This window comes from Stomoxys calcitrans, chromosome 5, assembly GCF_963082655.1.
Source record: "Stomoxys calcitrans chromosome 5, idStoCalc2.1, whole genome shotgun sequence".
In the NCBI taxonomy this organism is placed as follows: Eukaryota; Metazoa; Arthropoda; class Insecta; order Diptera; family Muscidae; genus Stomoxys; species Stomoxys calcitrans.
This window is the reverse complement of record NC_081556.1, coordinates 70,722,921-70,741,779: the sequence shown is the minus strand read 5'-3', so window position 1 is coordinate 70,741,779 and position 18,859 is coordinate 70,722,921. Positions and strand designations below refer to the sequence as shown.

The 18,859-nt window shown below is 39.1% G+C and overlaps 1 protein-coding gene across 4 annotated transcripts in view; it reads left to right on the top strand.

The window, feature by feature from the left end:
• LOC106089124 (nuclear pore membrane glycoprotein 210) overlaps positions 1-18,859 on the top strand; it is a 363,893-nt gene that overhangs the window by 291,549 nt on the left and 53,485 nt on the right. For all 4 annotated transcript variants that reach the window (XR_001221554.2, XR_001221552.2, XR_001221555.2 and 1 more), the window contains exon 24: positions 13,446-13,544. Coding sequence is in view for 1 of the 4 variants with exons in the window: in XM_013254900.2 (XP_013110354.2) it covers positions 13,446-13,544 (99 nt within the window). In the remaining 3 variants the exon portion in view is untranslated. The remainder of the gene's footprint in view (positions 1-13,445; positions 13,545-18,859) is intronic.

Sequence of the window (18,859 nt, the reverse complement as noted above, 5' to 3'; positions counted from 1 at the left end):
TGGATCGCATTGGCCAAGTTCTTTGCGCGGTATCTCTTTTTAGGCAAAAAAGAATATTGGATAAGAATTGTTATGCTATTGGAGATAATATTTCAGTCAATTCCGATAAGAATTGCACCTTGTACGAGCTCAGGAAGCATACTCGGGAGATCGGTTTATATGGGAGCTGTATCAGACTATAGATCGATTAAGACCACATTTGACACGTATGATAAAAATTGCGCCCTCTAAATGTTTAAGAAGTCAAGATCCCAGGCCGGCTTATATGGCAGCTATATCAGGTTATGTATCGATTTGGACCATATTTGTTGGAAGTAATAACAAACAACTTCATGCAGAATTGCAGCCAAATCGGATGAGAATTACGCCCTATATTTGCTCAAGAAGTCAAGACCCAAGATCGATATATATTGCAGCTATTTCAGGTTATGGACCGATTTAAACCGTGATTAGCACAGCTTTTGGAAGTCATAACAAAACGCTTCGCGAATTTCAACCAAATCGGATAAGAATTGCTCCCTCTAGTGGCTCAAGAAGTCAAGACCCAAGATGGGTTTATATGGCAGCTATATCAGGTTATGGACCGATTTAAACCGTGATTAGCACAGCTTTTGGAAGTCATAACAAAACACTTCGAGAATTTCAGCCAAATCGGATAAGAATTGCTCCCTCTAGTGGCTCAAGAAGTCAAGACCCAAGATCGGTTTATATGGCAGCTATATCAGGTTATGGACCGATTTAAATCGTACTTAGCACAGCTTTTGGAAGTCACAACAAAACACTTCGAGAATTTCAGCTAAATCGGATAAGAATTGCTCCCTCTAGTGGCTCAAGAAGTCAAGACCCAAGATCGGTTTATATGGCAGCTATATCAAAACATGGACCGATTTGTCCCAACTGACCTACACTGATAAGAAGTATTTGTGCAAAATTTCAAACGGCTAGCTTTACTCATTCGCAAGTTAGCGTGCTTTCGACAGACAGACGGACGGACATGGCTAGAGCGACATAAAATGTCACAACGATCAAGAATATATATACTTTATGGGGTCTCAGATGAATATTTTCAGAGTGACGAAATTAGTATACCCCCATCCTATAATTAAAAAGAAAGTGCTTATACCCGTATATAAGCATGACATCAAATTAATTTTTAAGTAAAGAAAAACTAGTTGAAACTCCGGATAACATTTTATAAATCAAGAATGAACGGTGTTGTTAGTGTAAGCAAAAACTATATTTGTCACAAATCTTTGCAAGAATTTATTGTAAACAAGTAAAAGCGTGCTAAGTTCGGCCGGGGAGAATCTTATATACCCTCCACCATGGATCACATTTGTCGAGTTCTTTTCCCGGCATCTCTTCTTAGGCAAAAAAAAGGATATAAGAAAAGATTTGCTCTGCTATTAGAGCGATATCAAGATATGGTCCGGTTTGGACCACAATTAAATTATATGTTGGAGACCTGTGTAAAATGTCAGCCAATTCGAATAAGAATTGCGCGCTTTGTGGGCTCAAGAAGTAAAATAGAGAGATCGATTTATATGGGAGCTGTATCAGCCTATAGACCCATTCAGACCATAATAAACACGTATGTTAATGGTCATGAGAGAATCCGTCGTACAAAATTTCAGGCAAATCAGATAATAATTGCGACCTCTAGAGGCTCAAGAAATCAAGATCCCAGATCGGTTTATATGCCAGCTATATCAGGTTATGAACCGACTTGTACTTTATTTGACACAGTTGTTGGATATCATAACAAAATACTACGTGCCAAAATTCATTCAAATTGGAAAAGAATTGCGCCCTCTAGAGGCTCAAGAAGTCAAGACCCAAGATCGGTTTATATGGCAGCTATATAAGGTTATGGACCGATTTGAACCATATTTGGCACAGTAGTTGGATATAATAACAAAACACGTCGTGCAAAATTTCATTCCAATCGGATAAGAATTGCGCACTCTAGAGGCTCAAGAAGTCAAGACCCAAGATCGGTTTATATGGAAGCTATATCAGGTTATAAACCGATTTAAACCATACTTGGCACAGTTGTTGGATATCATAACAAAACACGTCGTGCAAAATTTCATCCCAATCGGATAAGAATTGCGCACTCTAGAGGCTCCATTTACAATACCAACCGACCTACACTAATAAGAAGTATTTGTGCAAAATGTCAAGCGGCTAGCTTTACTCCTTCGGAAGTTAGCGTGCTTTCGATAGACAGACGGACGGACGGACGGACATGGCTAGATCGACATTAAATTTCACGACGATCAAGAATATATATACTTTATGGGGTCTCAGATGAATATTTCGAGTAGTTACAATCAGAATGACGAAATTAGTATATCCCCCATCTTATGGTGGAGGGTATAAAAACGTGTACTTTTATCGTAAACAAAATCCAACGTTCAGCAGATAAGAGGTTTACTTGCCGAAAATTTCTTTTATGTGAAACGAATTATTTTTTTGCGTGTAGGAATGTCAACAGTAGCCACTATTGTAGTAAAAATTTTCACAGTTTAGTACAGTTATCATTTTACATCCAGATATCTGCCGGCTAATAGGTTACGCGCTTATATCATCCCGAACAGTAGCTTAACAACTTGTCTAAGGAAAAGTGCATAAAATCCAAAATATTACAAAAGTGTTTTGATTGTTAACATTTGAATTATTTAATTGTGACCAAAAATATACCATTTGCAAACCCTAAAGGAATGTCAAATGGCAAATAAACAAAGTCACTAATCAAGGACACAATGACATTTCGGCAATGAACATTGGCTGTTTGATGTGCTAAGGTAAATATTGGACATCAGATATAGCAAATATTTACATTTTCGTTGTTTTCCTCGGTAGCCTTTTCGCTTGCTTGTAACCATTTTGTTTTTTTTTTGTATTTAACAAATAAAATTTCAAATTTATTATTGAAGCGTTTAAAGATGCCTGCCTCACGTTTCGATATGGGCCCACTTTAAAATGTTCCGCTCCGCTCAACTGACTCTTCAGACAAGTCAGTTTAAATCGGTTCATTCTCTAGAGATAATTGATTAGGAACTTCGTCGGGAGCTTGACATGCATCAAGTCATCTCTGCCCCATATACAAACATACAAACAGTATTGCAAATGCAACTTTCATAAAGTGGTTAAGGAACACAACCTCACACTCATCGTCAGACTCGATGCATACAAAGAAGCACAAACGAGTGGGTGAGCATCATCATTATTATCGCCATGCTGCCATCTTTAGCCACTTTCTCGTGCCACTCACGGAGTATGGCGCGGGTGCCATTTTTTGTTATGGCATCATAGGCTGTCGTATCGGGCGATACCATCCTGCCTCCGATGTTTTAGATTTATTGATAACGAGCAACACTCGACAAGACAACCAACGGAGCAGAGAACACACCTTTGCATGCCTTTTTGCCTCTTTTTTTACATGGTTTGGGTTTTTTGTCCTTTGCTCGGGATTATTTGAGCCTGTTGTCTATAGTGGCAGTGTATCAACGTGTTTAGTTGGGTTTCTTTTTTCGCATTGTGCCGCTCCGTTGCCAGAGTTCAAGCGAGAGATGCTGGGCGAGCGGTGAGGCGGCATTTGGATTTGTCTGAGCATTACAATCTCGGTGTGCTTTAAATTCATTAGCGTGTAACCCACATTTTAATTACTTCCAACCGAACCCACAGCTACCGACCTGCACAAGAGCATTTAGCATCCGGTGAGTCAGTGAGCCACCAGCAGCAGGCAGTGGGTGTTTCTCAGTCATGATCTGATGGCATGGGATGGGCTGACTAGGAAGGTCCTGCTGATTCTTTTTGAGTTTTTCCTAGAAGTTCTCTTATAAAGTCATTTGAGGTTAAATGCAAATTAATTACTCAAATAAAGGGTCTTGAGAAAAGGGTGGAAGAGTTGTGGATTCTGTGCCTTTCCAAATATGTGTGTACACTTTCAAATGAGAGCATATTTACACCTGACTGTAAATGTACCTAAGTTATTTGTATATGTATTGGGCGATACCGAAGTTTGCGATTCATTTAAACAATTTCTAAGTATTACCAATTTCTTAGCTTTTAAACAACCCTAAGATAGTACAAACACATGTATTACGGCAAGCCTGAGCAATACCTCAAGGAGGTGTACTAACTACCCTACTTTGGAATATAGCCATTAGCAATATATAATTGTCTCTGACAGAAAAAGGTGTAATTGTGGTCGCGTATTATGATGACTTGGCTATTTCGTTTAAGGGAAACTTTCCAGGGAGCTGGTCCATTGGACAGATAGTGTCTATCCTATCTTTTTTCCAACCCCGATTTCTCGGGAACTATACTACATAAATCAGTACTGTACTAAATTTATCAGGCAACCGAAAGCTTCTTACATGTAATGTTTGAAGGGATTGCATCACAAGAAAGGGTAGTGGTCTCAAATGGGTTAAAGGAGCCAATAACACGCCCTGTTATATCGAGCATCAAAGGCACTCATTATTTAGGCACTCGGTGACGTCCGGCCTCTCACTGAGATTCTCTACTTGATACCGCCGATTGCTCCATACGGACTAACTGCAATTGCAGTCAATTGCAGTTAGTCCGTATGGAGCATTCCACTAACAGCAACCCGATGATGCGCCCGTTAGCTCCCAGCTAAGCTGTTCGAGCCCGTGTGGTGCTCATTGTTATCCCTTGGCTCTGGATATTGTGGCTTAACAAATTAATGCGACCACTGTTGTGAAGTGTAAGGGCTTTCTCTTTGGTCATGCGACGACTACGGACGCTGTGTAATCCCGATGTACAATATAAGGCACTGCGGATAACACGTTGCCGTAGCCTCTATTTGATAAAGAATAGAAGGTATGCGGATTTTCCGGTATTCCAAACTAGAAGTCCAGCTGGGCTTTGGGGAAAATTTTGAAGAACTAGGATTGGCCATATGGAGAAGGTATCCCTACCACTGTAGTGTGTATTATGCGAAGACCCTTGCAATTAAAGAAGTGGTGGAAGAGCTCAATAATAAATGTAATCTCAGACTTCCAAGCAGCCATAAAATCTTTTGCAGAACGTATTTTAGAGTTCAAAAACCGCCTTGGCCTATCGCAGATTTGTCAACGAGATAATTGAGCAGTTCAAAATTTACCTATACTGAGTGCCAGATCACAAACATATCCCAGAGAATTGTAGAGCAGGTGAGATTGTTAGACTCTGAACTTCCTACACTTTATAGGGTAACTAAAATCTGTGGGTATGCGACATGTAAGCTAAGACTTCAGGATGAGGTCCGAAGTGCAACGGAAGACATGTGGTTACAAAGTGCGGGTTGTGAACTCTGAGGTCCAATCTGGACTTAAAGTGGTCTACCGTTTTGCTGTTGTTGGCTGAAGAGACGTTATTATTTTCCTCGTGACAGGTAATTGTCTGATCGGAATACACGCTGATAGACAGAAGGTTGTAATGATTTCTGCAGAAGTTGTGAAGACGTCGAAACGTTTTCTAAGAAAAAAAAAAAAAACGAATCGAGATATCTTAGTAACTCTTCCTTAAAAAATTCTGCCCGATTTTTGTACAAAATTCCCCTTTTGGGCAAAGATGGTTCAAAATCGTATTTTTTTAGCTAATTTGCTGTGGAGGCTCGAAATATCGAAAATCTACGGGTTTATTGGACATATGCAGAAAATACACTTTTTCACATTTGTCGATATCCAAGCTGTATAACTTTCAACCGAATAATCAAATGTGGAGACTTTTCGCGGCATGGTCGTTTTAAATTTTATCACAAATCCAAATCATGCGTAAATCTGAAAATGTCTTCGTAAATTACAAAATACGAATCAGGTCTTGATAAAAATTTCAAAGCAGATACATTATGGGTCGATTATCCTCAAAACAAGACGAGATATTGTAAAGCTCAAGCGGAGCTTTTGTAGGGATTTTTGTGCACTATCCAGCAACAAAATTGGGAATCGGATCACAAACGAAGATTTAGCAGCCCCGACAAATTTTTGATATACCGAGGTGACCAACTTAAGAGGCCTGCCAAATGGCACCTGGATAAACTAGGGCCTTGCAATTTTGCACACGATCTCGCTAGCACCGCATCTCTAACCGTCCGAATTTCAAAAAGATATTTTTGCCCGTTTTCACGCTGCATATTTTTTACAAGTTCTTTTTTTTCGATTTTCTCTACGCGACATTCTTCGGGCCTTTACTGCCAAATAGTTTTCTGTTCCATTCATTTCGGGTCGTGGGATTCTCAGAGAAGGTGTTAATCTCCTTCTTACACTACAAGACTGTTCGTAATCTTAACGTCCTGGTTGATATTGCCCCGATGACCAGTTTACTATCTATAAAGACGCTTACACTCGACGTCGGTATTGTGGTCAGGCAGCCGGAAACAAATGTCAGTCACTGGGTTCTCATTGTAGACTCCAGGCCCACTCTGTTCTCTAGTTTCGATCCATCCGTGTAGCATGAACTTTCAGATGGCAATACCAGAGTTCCGTTAATCCAAGATTGTGCCACTTGCGCAATGGCTCGCACTCGATCTCAAGTGTCGTCTCAGGTATCCGATAGAAAATATTTTCCATTCCTTCCAGGGTCGCCATCGTGGCCTCAACTATCCATTCTTGCATCGCCTTAAGTCTCATAGCCGCAGTGGCTGCCTCACATTAATCTGTAGGTCTATGGGTCGAATATGTAGAATAGTCTCCAGTGCCCTAGTCGGCTTGGTTCACATCAATCCGTCTATGCCAAGACATGTTCTCTGAACATTTTGTATTATTACGTTGCACTTTTTCTCCATTGCAGTCCACCAAACTACCAAGGCGTAAGTGAGCGTTAGTTTAATCACACTTCTGTAGAACCGGTAGACAATATCCGAATTCAATACCCATTTCGAACCTACAGACCGTCAAGATAGTATCCAACATTTGTTAGATACCTAACCTAACTATTTGAGAATATTTGCTGGAAAAACAAAGTTAGACCGCTAAATTAATCCTCCACGCTGATAGAAATTTTCTTGGTTTTGACCTGTTCATCCACTACAACAATGAAATACAATACAACAATTAAATACATTTGTGGAAAGGGGTTGTGCCCCAAATACATGGTCCCATATTTGGATATCGGATTCGTATTCTACTCCCAAATGCCCTTATTTGAGCCCCATATTGCGATGGTCAGTAAATAATTCCTTTTTGTGGGGTGTTTTGGGAAAGGGGAAACCCCCAGAAAATTGGTCACGAAAGTGGGTATCAATTTCGGGCTCTATTCCACAATACCTTTCATTTGAGCCCCACATTGACATGGTCGGTAAATATGCCCGATTTAGTGGTGTTTTGGGATCGGGGTGGTTCCCCAAACACTTAGCCCTGAAAATATATCAGCATTGTGCTCTATTCTCATATATCTATTTATCACTTATTTGAACACCATATTGTCATTGGCCTCGAAATTGGATATCATATTCGTTTTCTAACTTAAATACCTTTTATTTAAACCCCTTATAGCAAAAGTCACAAATATGTCCGGTTTGTGGTATAGGCTCTAAAAACTATCAATATCAAGCTCCACTGTCTTGAGGACTCAAATTGTCTTGGTGAGCAAATAAGTCCAATTTGGTGGTGCGACGTCCCCTACACAGTTGGTCCCGAATGTTGATATCAGATTCGTGGTCTACTCCCTAATACCTCTCATTTCTGTCCATATTGCAGTGGTCAGCAAAAAATTCCTATTTGGGTGGTGTTGTGTGAGTGGGTGGCCCCATAGACACCTTTTCCCGAATATTGATATCAGATTCGTGCTTTACTCCCAAAGACCTTTCATTTGAGCCCCATTTTACCATGATTGTAAATTTCTCCTTTTTGGGGGATGTCTTTGGTGAGGGACGGTCCCAAACCCTTGGTATCACATTTGGACATCAGATTCGTATGCTACACTCAAATACCTTTTATTTAAGCCCCATATTACCATGGCCGCTAATTATGTCCGATTTTGGGGTGTTTTGTGAGTTGCGGTGATCCCCCAAACACTTGGTCCCACATTTGGGTAATAGATTCGTATTCTACTCGCAAATACCCTTCATTGTCGTGATTGGTCTATAAATATATTTGGTGGGTTTTGGGGGTGGGGTGGCCCCCTAGGTACCCCATCCGAAATTTGGATGCCAAATTTTTAGTTTTAGGTTACCAAAAAAGAGCACACAAAATTTCGTTTAAATCGCGCCACCCATCTCCGTGATCTGGCGTTTCTGAAAATTATGGTAAGGGGAGGGGCTTTACAAAAAACTTGACAAATACAATTCTTGGTTGGGAGTAGTTTAGATTGAGCCTAGCTAAACTTAACGCGCTTTTTCTTAATTTTATTTTACTTTAATTTTTTACATTTCACCCCATTATTAAGAATGAGTACCTGATGCCCACATATGTTTGCCTGCACTGCGCTATTTATTTACTCTCATATAACAAATTTTGCTAAGCTATTTTTGATGGCTGTAAACTGTGAACCATAAACATCCGTCCCCTTTAGACTGGTTCGGTGGTGAGCAGCAGTCAAATCCTGGCGTGGTATCATTATTGTGGTTGAAAATAGTTTAATGACACATCCTTCTCACGGACTTGGCCACAATAACTTATTAAAGTCTGTGGCGTAGGTTGTCCCCTCAGGATGATGGGATTTGTTTGCAGCCTCAACTTCATAAATTCCAAAAAGGATATGTAGCCACGGACCACCACCTCCACCACCATCCTCGCTACTCAGTAGGTTAAATAATAAAGTATCATCAAATATTTACTTAGTCGGGCACAAAGCTGATGGGTTTTGATTTTAATTACATTCTTATTTACGGCAACGAAAATACCCGCAAATTTAGGTATGGAGGGGTGAGAATACATTCATAAATTGAAGTTAATTTGTTTGCTCATTAACTACTTCACAACTACTCCTTTTTACGCAGGGCTTGTGTTATGTGATGCATACACTTTGATTTTAGGATATGGGATGTATGGAAAATAAAAACAACAAAGTTATTCTCTTAACATCAGACACCAAGGATTTTTTTTGCCAACTGAATATACAAAAAGTGTCATTTGATGTCTCCTTTAACAACCACATTTAAGGATTGTAGAAGTTCGCAAACTACATTTAAATTGAAAACCAAATTGGCTCTCTAGATTTTTAATTTTTAAAATCCAACTAAAACTTACTTACTGACGGCCTGATTTGCATCTACTGTAGTGGTGTAGGCTGCAATATGCTTACATTTCAAAACTTTGGGCGGGTTACACGTAGAAAACATAAAGTTCGTGTTAGCTAACCTGATTGTGGGGATAAACCTCCTATTATTAAATTTGGTTTTCTCATATATTGTACTTTAAAGGTAACTAGAAGATATGGCAACATTACGCAGCAATCAGCAATTGGACTGTTCGCGTACTCATAAGTTTGCACAAACGTTTACGGAAAGTCATTCCTTTTTCCAATGAGAGAGATAGAGAGAGTGTGAGAGTGAACAAAATTTGGGGAGTTTTGTAAATGAGAGGTTACAAATTTCTGCTGGAGGTTTTTCCCCATCAGAAGTTTCTAACTCTCCTGCACTTCCTTTCAGTAACAGCCTCGTCATCTCACGGTCTGGATCATCCCATAGGATTTTCGCCGTCCTATGGGATGATCCAGACCTATGGGGTGATCCATCAACCCGAAAGGCTTCGGGTTAACCAAGTCTATCGACGGCAGTTCGCTGGCCTTCACCGCTAAATCGTCTGCCTTTTCATTCCCCCTTACTCCGTTATGGCCCGGCACCCAAACGATGCGGGTTGGGCCATCCTCAGAGAAGGCGGCCCAATCCTTCCTTCTGTTCTGGTTGTTATTGCCCTTATGGCCATTATACTGTTTGCTTTTGGTAACATAACGGGACACATAGGACTGCGAGCTCACTTATGAAAAATCGGTGCGGCAAGGAGCATTTCCTATTTCACTGCCCGGCTTTCGCGGCTAACAGACACCGGTACTTAGGCGGGGACACGATTCCAGACATGAACCAACATAGGGGAGTGGTATGGAAAACAATTAAGGATTATATGAATAGCACAGAATTCCTAACTTAAATTTTTTTCGAGGCATGTGGCATGGTGCAGATTAATATTTGCACCCTCTTTTCAACCTAACCTAACCTACTCTCCTGTAATTTTTTACTGGCATATTGTTACTGGATAAGTACGCGAACACACCTGAAATTAGCAATTGGTAAGCAAAAAAAAAAAAAAAAAAAAAAAACACAACTGTATTTATCGGGACGATAAGTCACTAACTGGCACCCATTTGCCGGGTAAAGTTAAGCAATAAGCATATATTTAGAAAAACAAATTCCTTTAATAATCATTATGTTAATCGATTTTTACTTCACGATCAAACAATTGAAATTATTTGAACAATTCTTCCTGCAATTATTTTATTATTTATTGCTTTTACTTCTCTTCGACTTTTATATTTATTAGTTGAAATTAATGAACCTTCAGTTACATTAAAGGCAAAGAAATTTTGCACGACGTGTTTTGTTATGATATCTAATAACTGTATCAAGTATGGTTCAAATGGGCTCATAACCTAATATAGCTGCCATATAAACCGATCTGGGATCTTGACTTTTGGAGCTTCTAGAAGTCGCAGTTTTAATCCGATTTGGCTGAAATTTTGTACAACGACTTCTCTTATGACCTTCAACGTGTCAATTATGGTCTGAATCGGTCTATAGCCTGATACAGCTCCCATATAAACCGATCTCCCTATTTTACTTCTTGATCCTCAAAAGGGCGCAATTTTTATTCGAATTGGCTGACATTTTACACAACGACTTTTACATTCAGTTTAATTATGGTCCGGACCATCGGACCATACGTTTATATAGCTCCAATATCATAGCAATTTTTTTCTATTGTCATATGTTTGCCTAAAAAAGAGATACCGGGAAAAGAACTAGACAGATGCGATCCATGGTGAAGGGTATATATGATTCGGCCCGGCCGAACTTAGCACGCTTTTACTTGTTACATATAAGATTTACTACACTCCATGGAATGTATTTTGGGCCCAAAAAGTGCTTATTTATGTGTACTTATGTTGGGTGAATAAATCTTTCTTTGACTGACGACATCTAATGCCGGCAACATTTTTATCTACCATAGTCCACAAAACACCTTACAAAACTTGGGCGCTGGGGAAAGGTGAAGTTGTAATAGGCATTGCTATATAAATATACTAGCTGACCCGGGCCCGCTCCGCTGCGCCTTCTTTTACTTTAAATGAAACAAAAGTTTTCTTGGAATATTTATTTTCAACAATTAAAGAGCTTTTAGTGAAATACTATGCTACGAAAATCGTATATCGCTTGACTAATTGTTTAACAATATAAGTGCCTATTTCCGAATCCTATATGATCTTTATTGGTCTACGAATTTAAGTTTGGATATTAGGTGTACTCCATTCTTAAAATACTTTGTTTCAGCCCGCTACTCTCATGATATCTGATTTAGGGGTGTTTTAGGGGTTGAGGTGGTCCCCCAGGCACTCGGCTCTGAAAAATATCAGTATCGTGCTCTTCTTTCAAAAACCTTTTATTTAAACCCCAAATTGCCATTGGTTTAGGGGAGTTTACACGATGAGGCGTCCGCCAAATACATGGCCCAAAATAGGTTATCAAATTCGTTTTCTAATCTTAAATTGGCATGGTCGAAAAATTTTTACCCTTTGCGGGGTGTTTTGGGGAAGGGGTGATGCCCTTAATACATGGTCGTACATTTAGATATCAAATTCGTATTCTACTCCCAAATACCTTTATTTGAGCCCCATTTTGCTATGGTCACTAAAAAATTGCTGCTTGTGAGTATTTTGGGAAAGGGGTTGACCCTCAGAAAATTGGTCCCGAAAGTGGGTATCAATTCTTGCTCTGCCCCCAATACCTTTCATTTAAGCTCCACATTGACATGGTTGGTATATATGGCCGATTTAGGGGTGTTTTGGGGATCGGGGTGGTCGCCCAAGCACGAAGCCCGGAAAATATATCAGCAACGTGCTCTATTCTCATATATCTATATATCATTTATTTGAACCCCATATTTTGGGAAAGGGGTTGACCCAAGAAAATTGGTCCCAAAAGTGGTTATCAATTCTTGCTCTACCCCCAATACCTATCATTTTAGCTCCACATTGCTAGGTCGGTATATATGGCCGAATATCAGCAACGTGCTCTATTCTCATATATCTATATATCATTTATTTGAACCCCATATTGCCATTGGCCTCAAAAATGGATATCAAATTCGTTTTCAAATCTCATTTCAAATACCTTTAATTTGAGCCCCATATTTCCATAGTCGGCAAACATGTCCAGCTTGGGGGAGTTTGGGGGAATGGGATGGCCACTCTGTGAGTTGGACTTGAAAATATACATCGGATTCGTGTTCCACTTTAAAAACCCTCTTATTTGAGCCTCATATTGCAAAATTCAGTAAATACTTACTATTTGGGTGGTGTTGTGGGGGTGGGGTGGCTCCATAGACACTTTTCCCGAATATTGATATCAGATTCGTGATTTACTCCCAAAGACCTTTCATTTGAGCCCCATATGACTATGGTCGTAAATTTGTCCCCTTTGGGGGATGTTTTTGGGGAAAGGCGGCCCCCAAACACTTTGTTCCATATTTGGATATCAGATTCTAATTCTACACTCAAATACATTTTTAAGCCCCATATTCCCATGGTCAGTAGATAAGTCCTATTTGGAGGGTGTTTTGGGGGAGGGGTGGACCCCCAGAAACGTGGTCCCACATTTGGATATCAGATTCTTATTCGTCTCGCAAATACCTTTCACTTGAGTCCCATATTGCCATGATCGGTAAATATGTCCGATTTAGAGGTGTTTTGGGGGTTGGGGTGGTCCCCCTAGCACTTGGTTCGACAAATGGATATCAGATACGTTTTCTTATCCTAAATACCTTTCATTTGAGACCCATATTGTCGTGATTGGTCTAAATATATGTTTGGTAGGTACTATATGAGAGCACACAAAATTTCGCTTAAATCGCACCACCCATCTCCGAGATTTGGCGTTTCTGAAAATTTGGGTAAGGGGAGGGTCCGATATCAAAAAATGTACCCTATTTTCACCACGGGATCATTATGTACCATCTGTGAAAATTTCAAGAAAATCGGTTCAGCCGTTTCTGAGACTATAAGGAACACACGAACATTCAAACAAACAAACAATCAAACCTACAAACAAATACAAATTGATTTTTATATATAAGAATATTTTTTGGCCTGAAGAAAAACGTCTAATTACTAATCGGTTGATTATATCTAAATGAAATATTCCCGCGCTTTGTTTGTTTTTTCTTTTGAAGAGTAATATGTTAATATAAATATTTTGTACCTTATTTTATATCTTGCAGTTTTTTCAACTTCAATGAAAAACAAATCGCAGTTCTCACAGAGCAGCAGCTCAGGTTCACCCATGAGTCCTTCCCCTCAAAGTATGCGCTCTCCATTTGGTAAGTTTCGAACGTTTTTATCGTATCGCCATGCTTATTCACCTCTGTATTCATGTATTTACATTAAAATTTTTATATTTGGACTATCTCATGGGCCAACGCTAACAAACATTAGTTTAATTTTTTATCAAAAGTGTACCATATTCGTCATTGGATGTGCCGTTTCATTCCTTTGCTCACTGCCTCTATGCTGAACATGAACATGAAAAGATGGATGTATATTTGAATATTTATTTATTTCAATATTTATATGACATCATAATGAGATCCATTATATGTCCGGGCTACCTTTCATATGGGCTCATGGGTATTTTGTGAAATGATTACCTTCGGCTCATGCTGCAAGCTCTTAAATACACAGTGGCTCCCAGCATTCTCTTACAACTCATTAACTTTTTTGTTTTTGTGCGAGTTTTTGTCCTATCGTAAAAGATAAATTTCAGTCCGTTGTCCAAAACTTTAACTCAAAAGCATTAATTAAGGCATAGTATAACAAATAATATACAATAACAATTAAATTTTAGTGTAATTGAATCAAAAAAATAATTTATAGGCTATTTCTATTCCAAAATGTACAATGAAAAAATCGTCAAAAAATTTTGAAAAAATTGTCACACTCTTAAATAAGCCTAAATCAATTAAATTGTGCGATTTTCGAATGGTGGAAGACCACTATAATGTTAGTCAAAAATATTGGAGGTTGATTTATTTTTATACCCACCACCGAAGGATGGGGGTATATTTATTTTGTCATTCCGTTTGCAACACATCGAAATATCCATTTCCGATCCTATAAAGTATATATATTCTTGATCAGCGTAAAAATCTAAGGCGATCTAGACAGGGCGTTTTTAACAATGTGTGGATCGAGACATATTGATCCAATCTTTTGACCAGTACTGGGTAGGAAGTGTCTTTAGAGACTGGATAAATCATGTACTATGGGTCCCATGACATATATATAAGGGAAAAAGTGGAAAAAGGCGCTATTTCATCATCACCTTTATGGTTGAGGAAGGATATAGTTGAGATGACATACGTTTTTGCTAGCTCTAGAGGTCTCAATGCTAACCCCAAGAAGACTGAAATCTGATTCACGAGGTTGACGAAGGTGGACCAATTTGATGCCCCACGTTTCCTCAACAGAACGATTTTGGTGTCTGATCATGGACGGGAAACTGAATTGAAAGTGTCACATTCATGAGCGTACCGAGAAGGCTCACAGATGTTGGGCGCTATGTAAACTGACAGTAAGATCGAAATAGGGCCTGAATCTGAGTATTGTCGGCATGATAAGACCAATACTCATTTACGTTTTAGTAGTTTGATGGACTGCGATGAAGAATAAGTGTAAAGTAATCAAAATAGAAGAGTTTTTGGATCCTGAATCGAGGACAGAAGCAAGTCACACCGTCGCGATATAGTAATGCGACGAAAACCTGGAAGAAATGAAACAGGTTTCCGATCGGATACCTGAGATGACACTTGAGGTCGAGTGCGAGACATTACTGTCAGCGGCACAATCTTCGATTGACGGAACTCTGGTATTGCCATCTGGAATATCATGCTACACGGATGGAGATCTGTTTCCGACTGGCTGACCATAACACGGCCCTGCAGGCAGAGATCCGGGCAATCACACAATAACAGACACCGGCACTTAGGCGTAGACACAATACCGGACATAAACCCACTTAAATGAGTGGCATAGCATAGAAAACAATAAAAGATTTTATAAGTAGCACCGAATTCCTAACTTAGATTTTCTGTTTGTGATTACTTTTAAGTATTTAGAGCGTACAAAAAGCCTATTACTAACTTATGTGTATGTCCATAGGGGCCGGATTAATATCGGCACCTTCTTTTTAACCTAACCAAAACTATTCTTCAGAAATTCTTCCAATTAAATGGTAAACAAGGTCCCAACGTTTTTCGTAAAAGAAGCTTACATATATAAAATTTAGTTTATGGCTAATGAATTATTTTGTTGCGTGTACTTTTCAATTTATTGGGTTGCCCAAAAAGTAATTGCGGATTTTTTAAAAGAAAGTAAATGCATTTTAAATAAAGCTTAGAAAGAACTTTAATCAAATATACTTTTTTTACACTTTTTTCTAAAGCAAGCTAAAAGTAACAGCTGATAACTGACAGAAGAAAGAATGCAATTACAGAGTCACAAGCTGTGAAAAAAATTTGTCAACGCCGACTATATGAAAAATCCGCAATTACTTTTTGGGCAACCCAATAATTCATTCGAATTCGCAAATATACAAATATACATTTTTGGTCATTTTATAGGCATTTTTTTTAATATTTAATAAATATTTTGCCTGCTGTTATGTCAAGAATTTATTAAATTGGACAAAATTAAAAAATGTACACTTTATTATAACCCAGCAAAAACTCTCATTACCAAAAAACCAGAAAGGTAAGCTCATTCAATAACTAATAACTATTTATTTTTACGCATCGTTTGTAATAACTTTTACACGGCGATGTCCTAGGAGGAAAGTCCTTCCGCACAAGCATACCAATAGTTCAAAAATTAGTACTTGTCCTTAAGCATACAAGTTGTCAAAAAATAATGACATATTATCTTAGTTGAACGTTGCAAACGTTGCGAACGTTTGCGCCCTTCTCCACCACCACGTTCTCAATGCTCAGTTTCTTTGAAGAAGACAAATTTTATGTGAATAATTCAAATCATAAATGAAATTAAAACTTTACCTTCATCGCAGCTGAGAGTTGAACCAAGAACTTTCGGTTTTCAAAGCAGACGCTCAACGCATTCATCCACATTACCATTGTGTGAATAAAACACTATTTTCTCCTTTCAATATTTGCTGACAACATAAAAGCTAACTTTAATTCTATTTTATCAAAGATGGCCATGCTTTTGTGTTTATGTTTAACATATTTAATATAAAGACACAATATTCTAACACATGGGAGTGATTTTAGTAGTTATGTGGCATAGAGCGTACATCAGAAGATTTACAATACAAAGGTCCCGAGTCCGAATCACAGACTAGCAAAATGATTTTTAAGTATTTTATTTCCTTAATATTACGCCCACATCATGCGGAACAATTAATGGATTTGTGGGGAGGTAGAAAAAATTAAAAATATTTATTATAATAACGTCACAATATTTCCCTCCTAGTGCTACTAAGTCGTCGTCGTTGTAGCCACATTTTCATGTGGAGGTAGCGATACTCGTCAAGCTCCTATAGGGGAGCAAGCTCTTTCCGGTCCAAAGGACCGATTGCCGCGGGAACAGTATGGTCATTTGTTATTGAAAGGCGCCAATAACTCACCGTGTCATATCGAACATCATAGGCACTCATTATTGGTGCAAGAGCCGGTGCCGCCCGACCTCTCACTGAGACTCTCCGCTCGACACCGCTGATTGTCCTGTGGACCCGCCCGGTAGCTCGCAACTAAGCTTCTCGTAACAGCAATGAACACTACACTGACGGAACTCACTGTTCCAGCCTGTGTGGTGCTCACAGCTATCCCGTGCCGGGAGTGCTACTATGTCGTGTCGCCATTCAGACTCGCCAATAAAATGGAGGTCCCATATTGTTGATCTTAACGTTGTAAAGGACAGCACACATGCTGTTGTTATGAGATAATTATTCCCGCAGTTTCTTAATGGCATTTTTATCAATACCAAGGTTATAATAATGATTTTTTTCTATTGTAACAAATAAGTGCTTATTCTTGAACTTCATCGAATGTTGTAAGCAATGCAATTTGTACTGCCGGTAACACAGATGGTATTCCTGTTGATAACTCGTTATATTTGAGCAGCTAGCAAATCTAAGGATAATGAGTTATCCATTATTTTTCATGCCAAAAATAATGACATGTACTTAACAAGTTTTTGCTGGGAAGATAAGATGGTAGAAATAATGCATGTGGGGTTGCATTATGACTTAGCCGTAGCCATGAGTGTTTACTTACTTACTTTACTTGGCTGTGATAGAATATTTGTTCCACTAGCCGAACGTAGAATAGCTTTCCAAGCGCCTCAATCTTCTGCGCTCATTCTAAAATCTCTGACACCAAGTTTCGAGGTGTCTCCCACACCTTGATCTTTCCATCGGGCTTCCAACATGACCTAGCCAACGCAGCCGTTGTATTTTGATGCGTGTAACTATGCTATCGTCATACAGCTCGTGGTTTATAAGTCTCCATATATCGCCATTATCGCAAACTGGTTCATATATTTTACGAAGAATCTTTCTCGCAAATACTCCAAGCACTGCCTCATCTGCTTTCACAAGTACCTATGCTTCAGAACCATATATCAGCACGGGTAGTATCAGTGTCTTGTATAGTGTAATCTTCGTCTGTCGAGAGGTGGCCTTGTTCCTAAACTGTTTACTTAGTCCAAAGTAGCATCTGCTCGCCAGTATTATTCTTCGCTTAATCTTAAAACTGGTGTCATTCGTTTCGGTTACGGTGGTACCGAGGTAGATAAAGTTACTGACTGTGTCCAAGTTGTGGTTCCCAACTGTCTCCATTTTCTTAATCTGCTCGGTTGTACAAGGCTTTTTGGGAGTTGAAACCATCCATTTCGTCTTATCTCCATTTACTGCCAGACCCATTTTCACTGACTCTCTTTCGATTCTTTCAAAGACTGCAGTTACTACTTCCGGTAACCGGCCTATGATATCGATGTCGTCGGCATGGGCGAGTAGCATGTTTTCTCTTGTAATTAGTGTGCCATATCTATTCACATCTGCATCTCGTATAATCTTCTCCAACAGGATATTAAAGAGATCACACGATGGGCTGTCTCCTTGTCTGGAACCTCGTTTGGTATTAAATGGTACCGAGAGATTCTTTCCTATTCTTACTGAGGAACGCATATCAGCAAGTGTCATCCTGCAGAGTCTTATCAATTTTGCAGGGATAACAAACTCAGACATGACTTGAAATACCTTTGAACGTAAAGGAGTATCGAAGGCGGCTTTGCAGTCAACAAACAGATGGTAGATGTTGATTTGTCCTTCTCGCGTCTTTTCCAGGATTTGGCGCAGCCATAAGTGTTTACAGGTCACAATCCGTATCTAAATAAAAATATAAATCCATCCGCAGAGTCCTCATATTATTTCATCATAGTTCCTCCACACCGAAAGATCTTTAGTGAAGGATAAAAAAGATTCGGCCAAGCTAAACTTAAGCTTTTTAAAGATTTTGTGTAATTTGAAGGCTACCGTCACCATTTTGCCATCTGAAAACAATAGAATATGTTGGCTGTTTTAGCAAAATTCTCTGTGGTTTTTGGTCAATTGTGCAAAAATGCG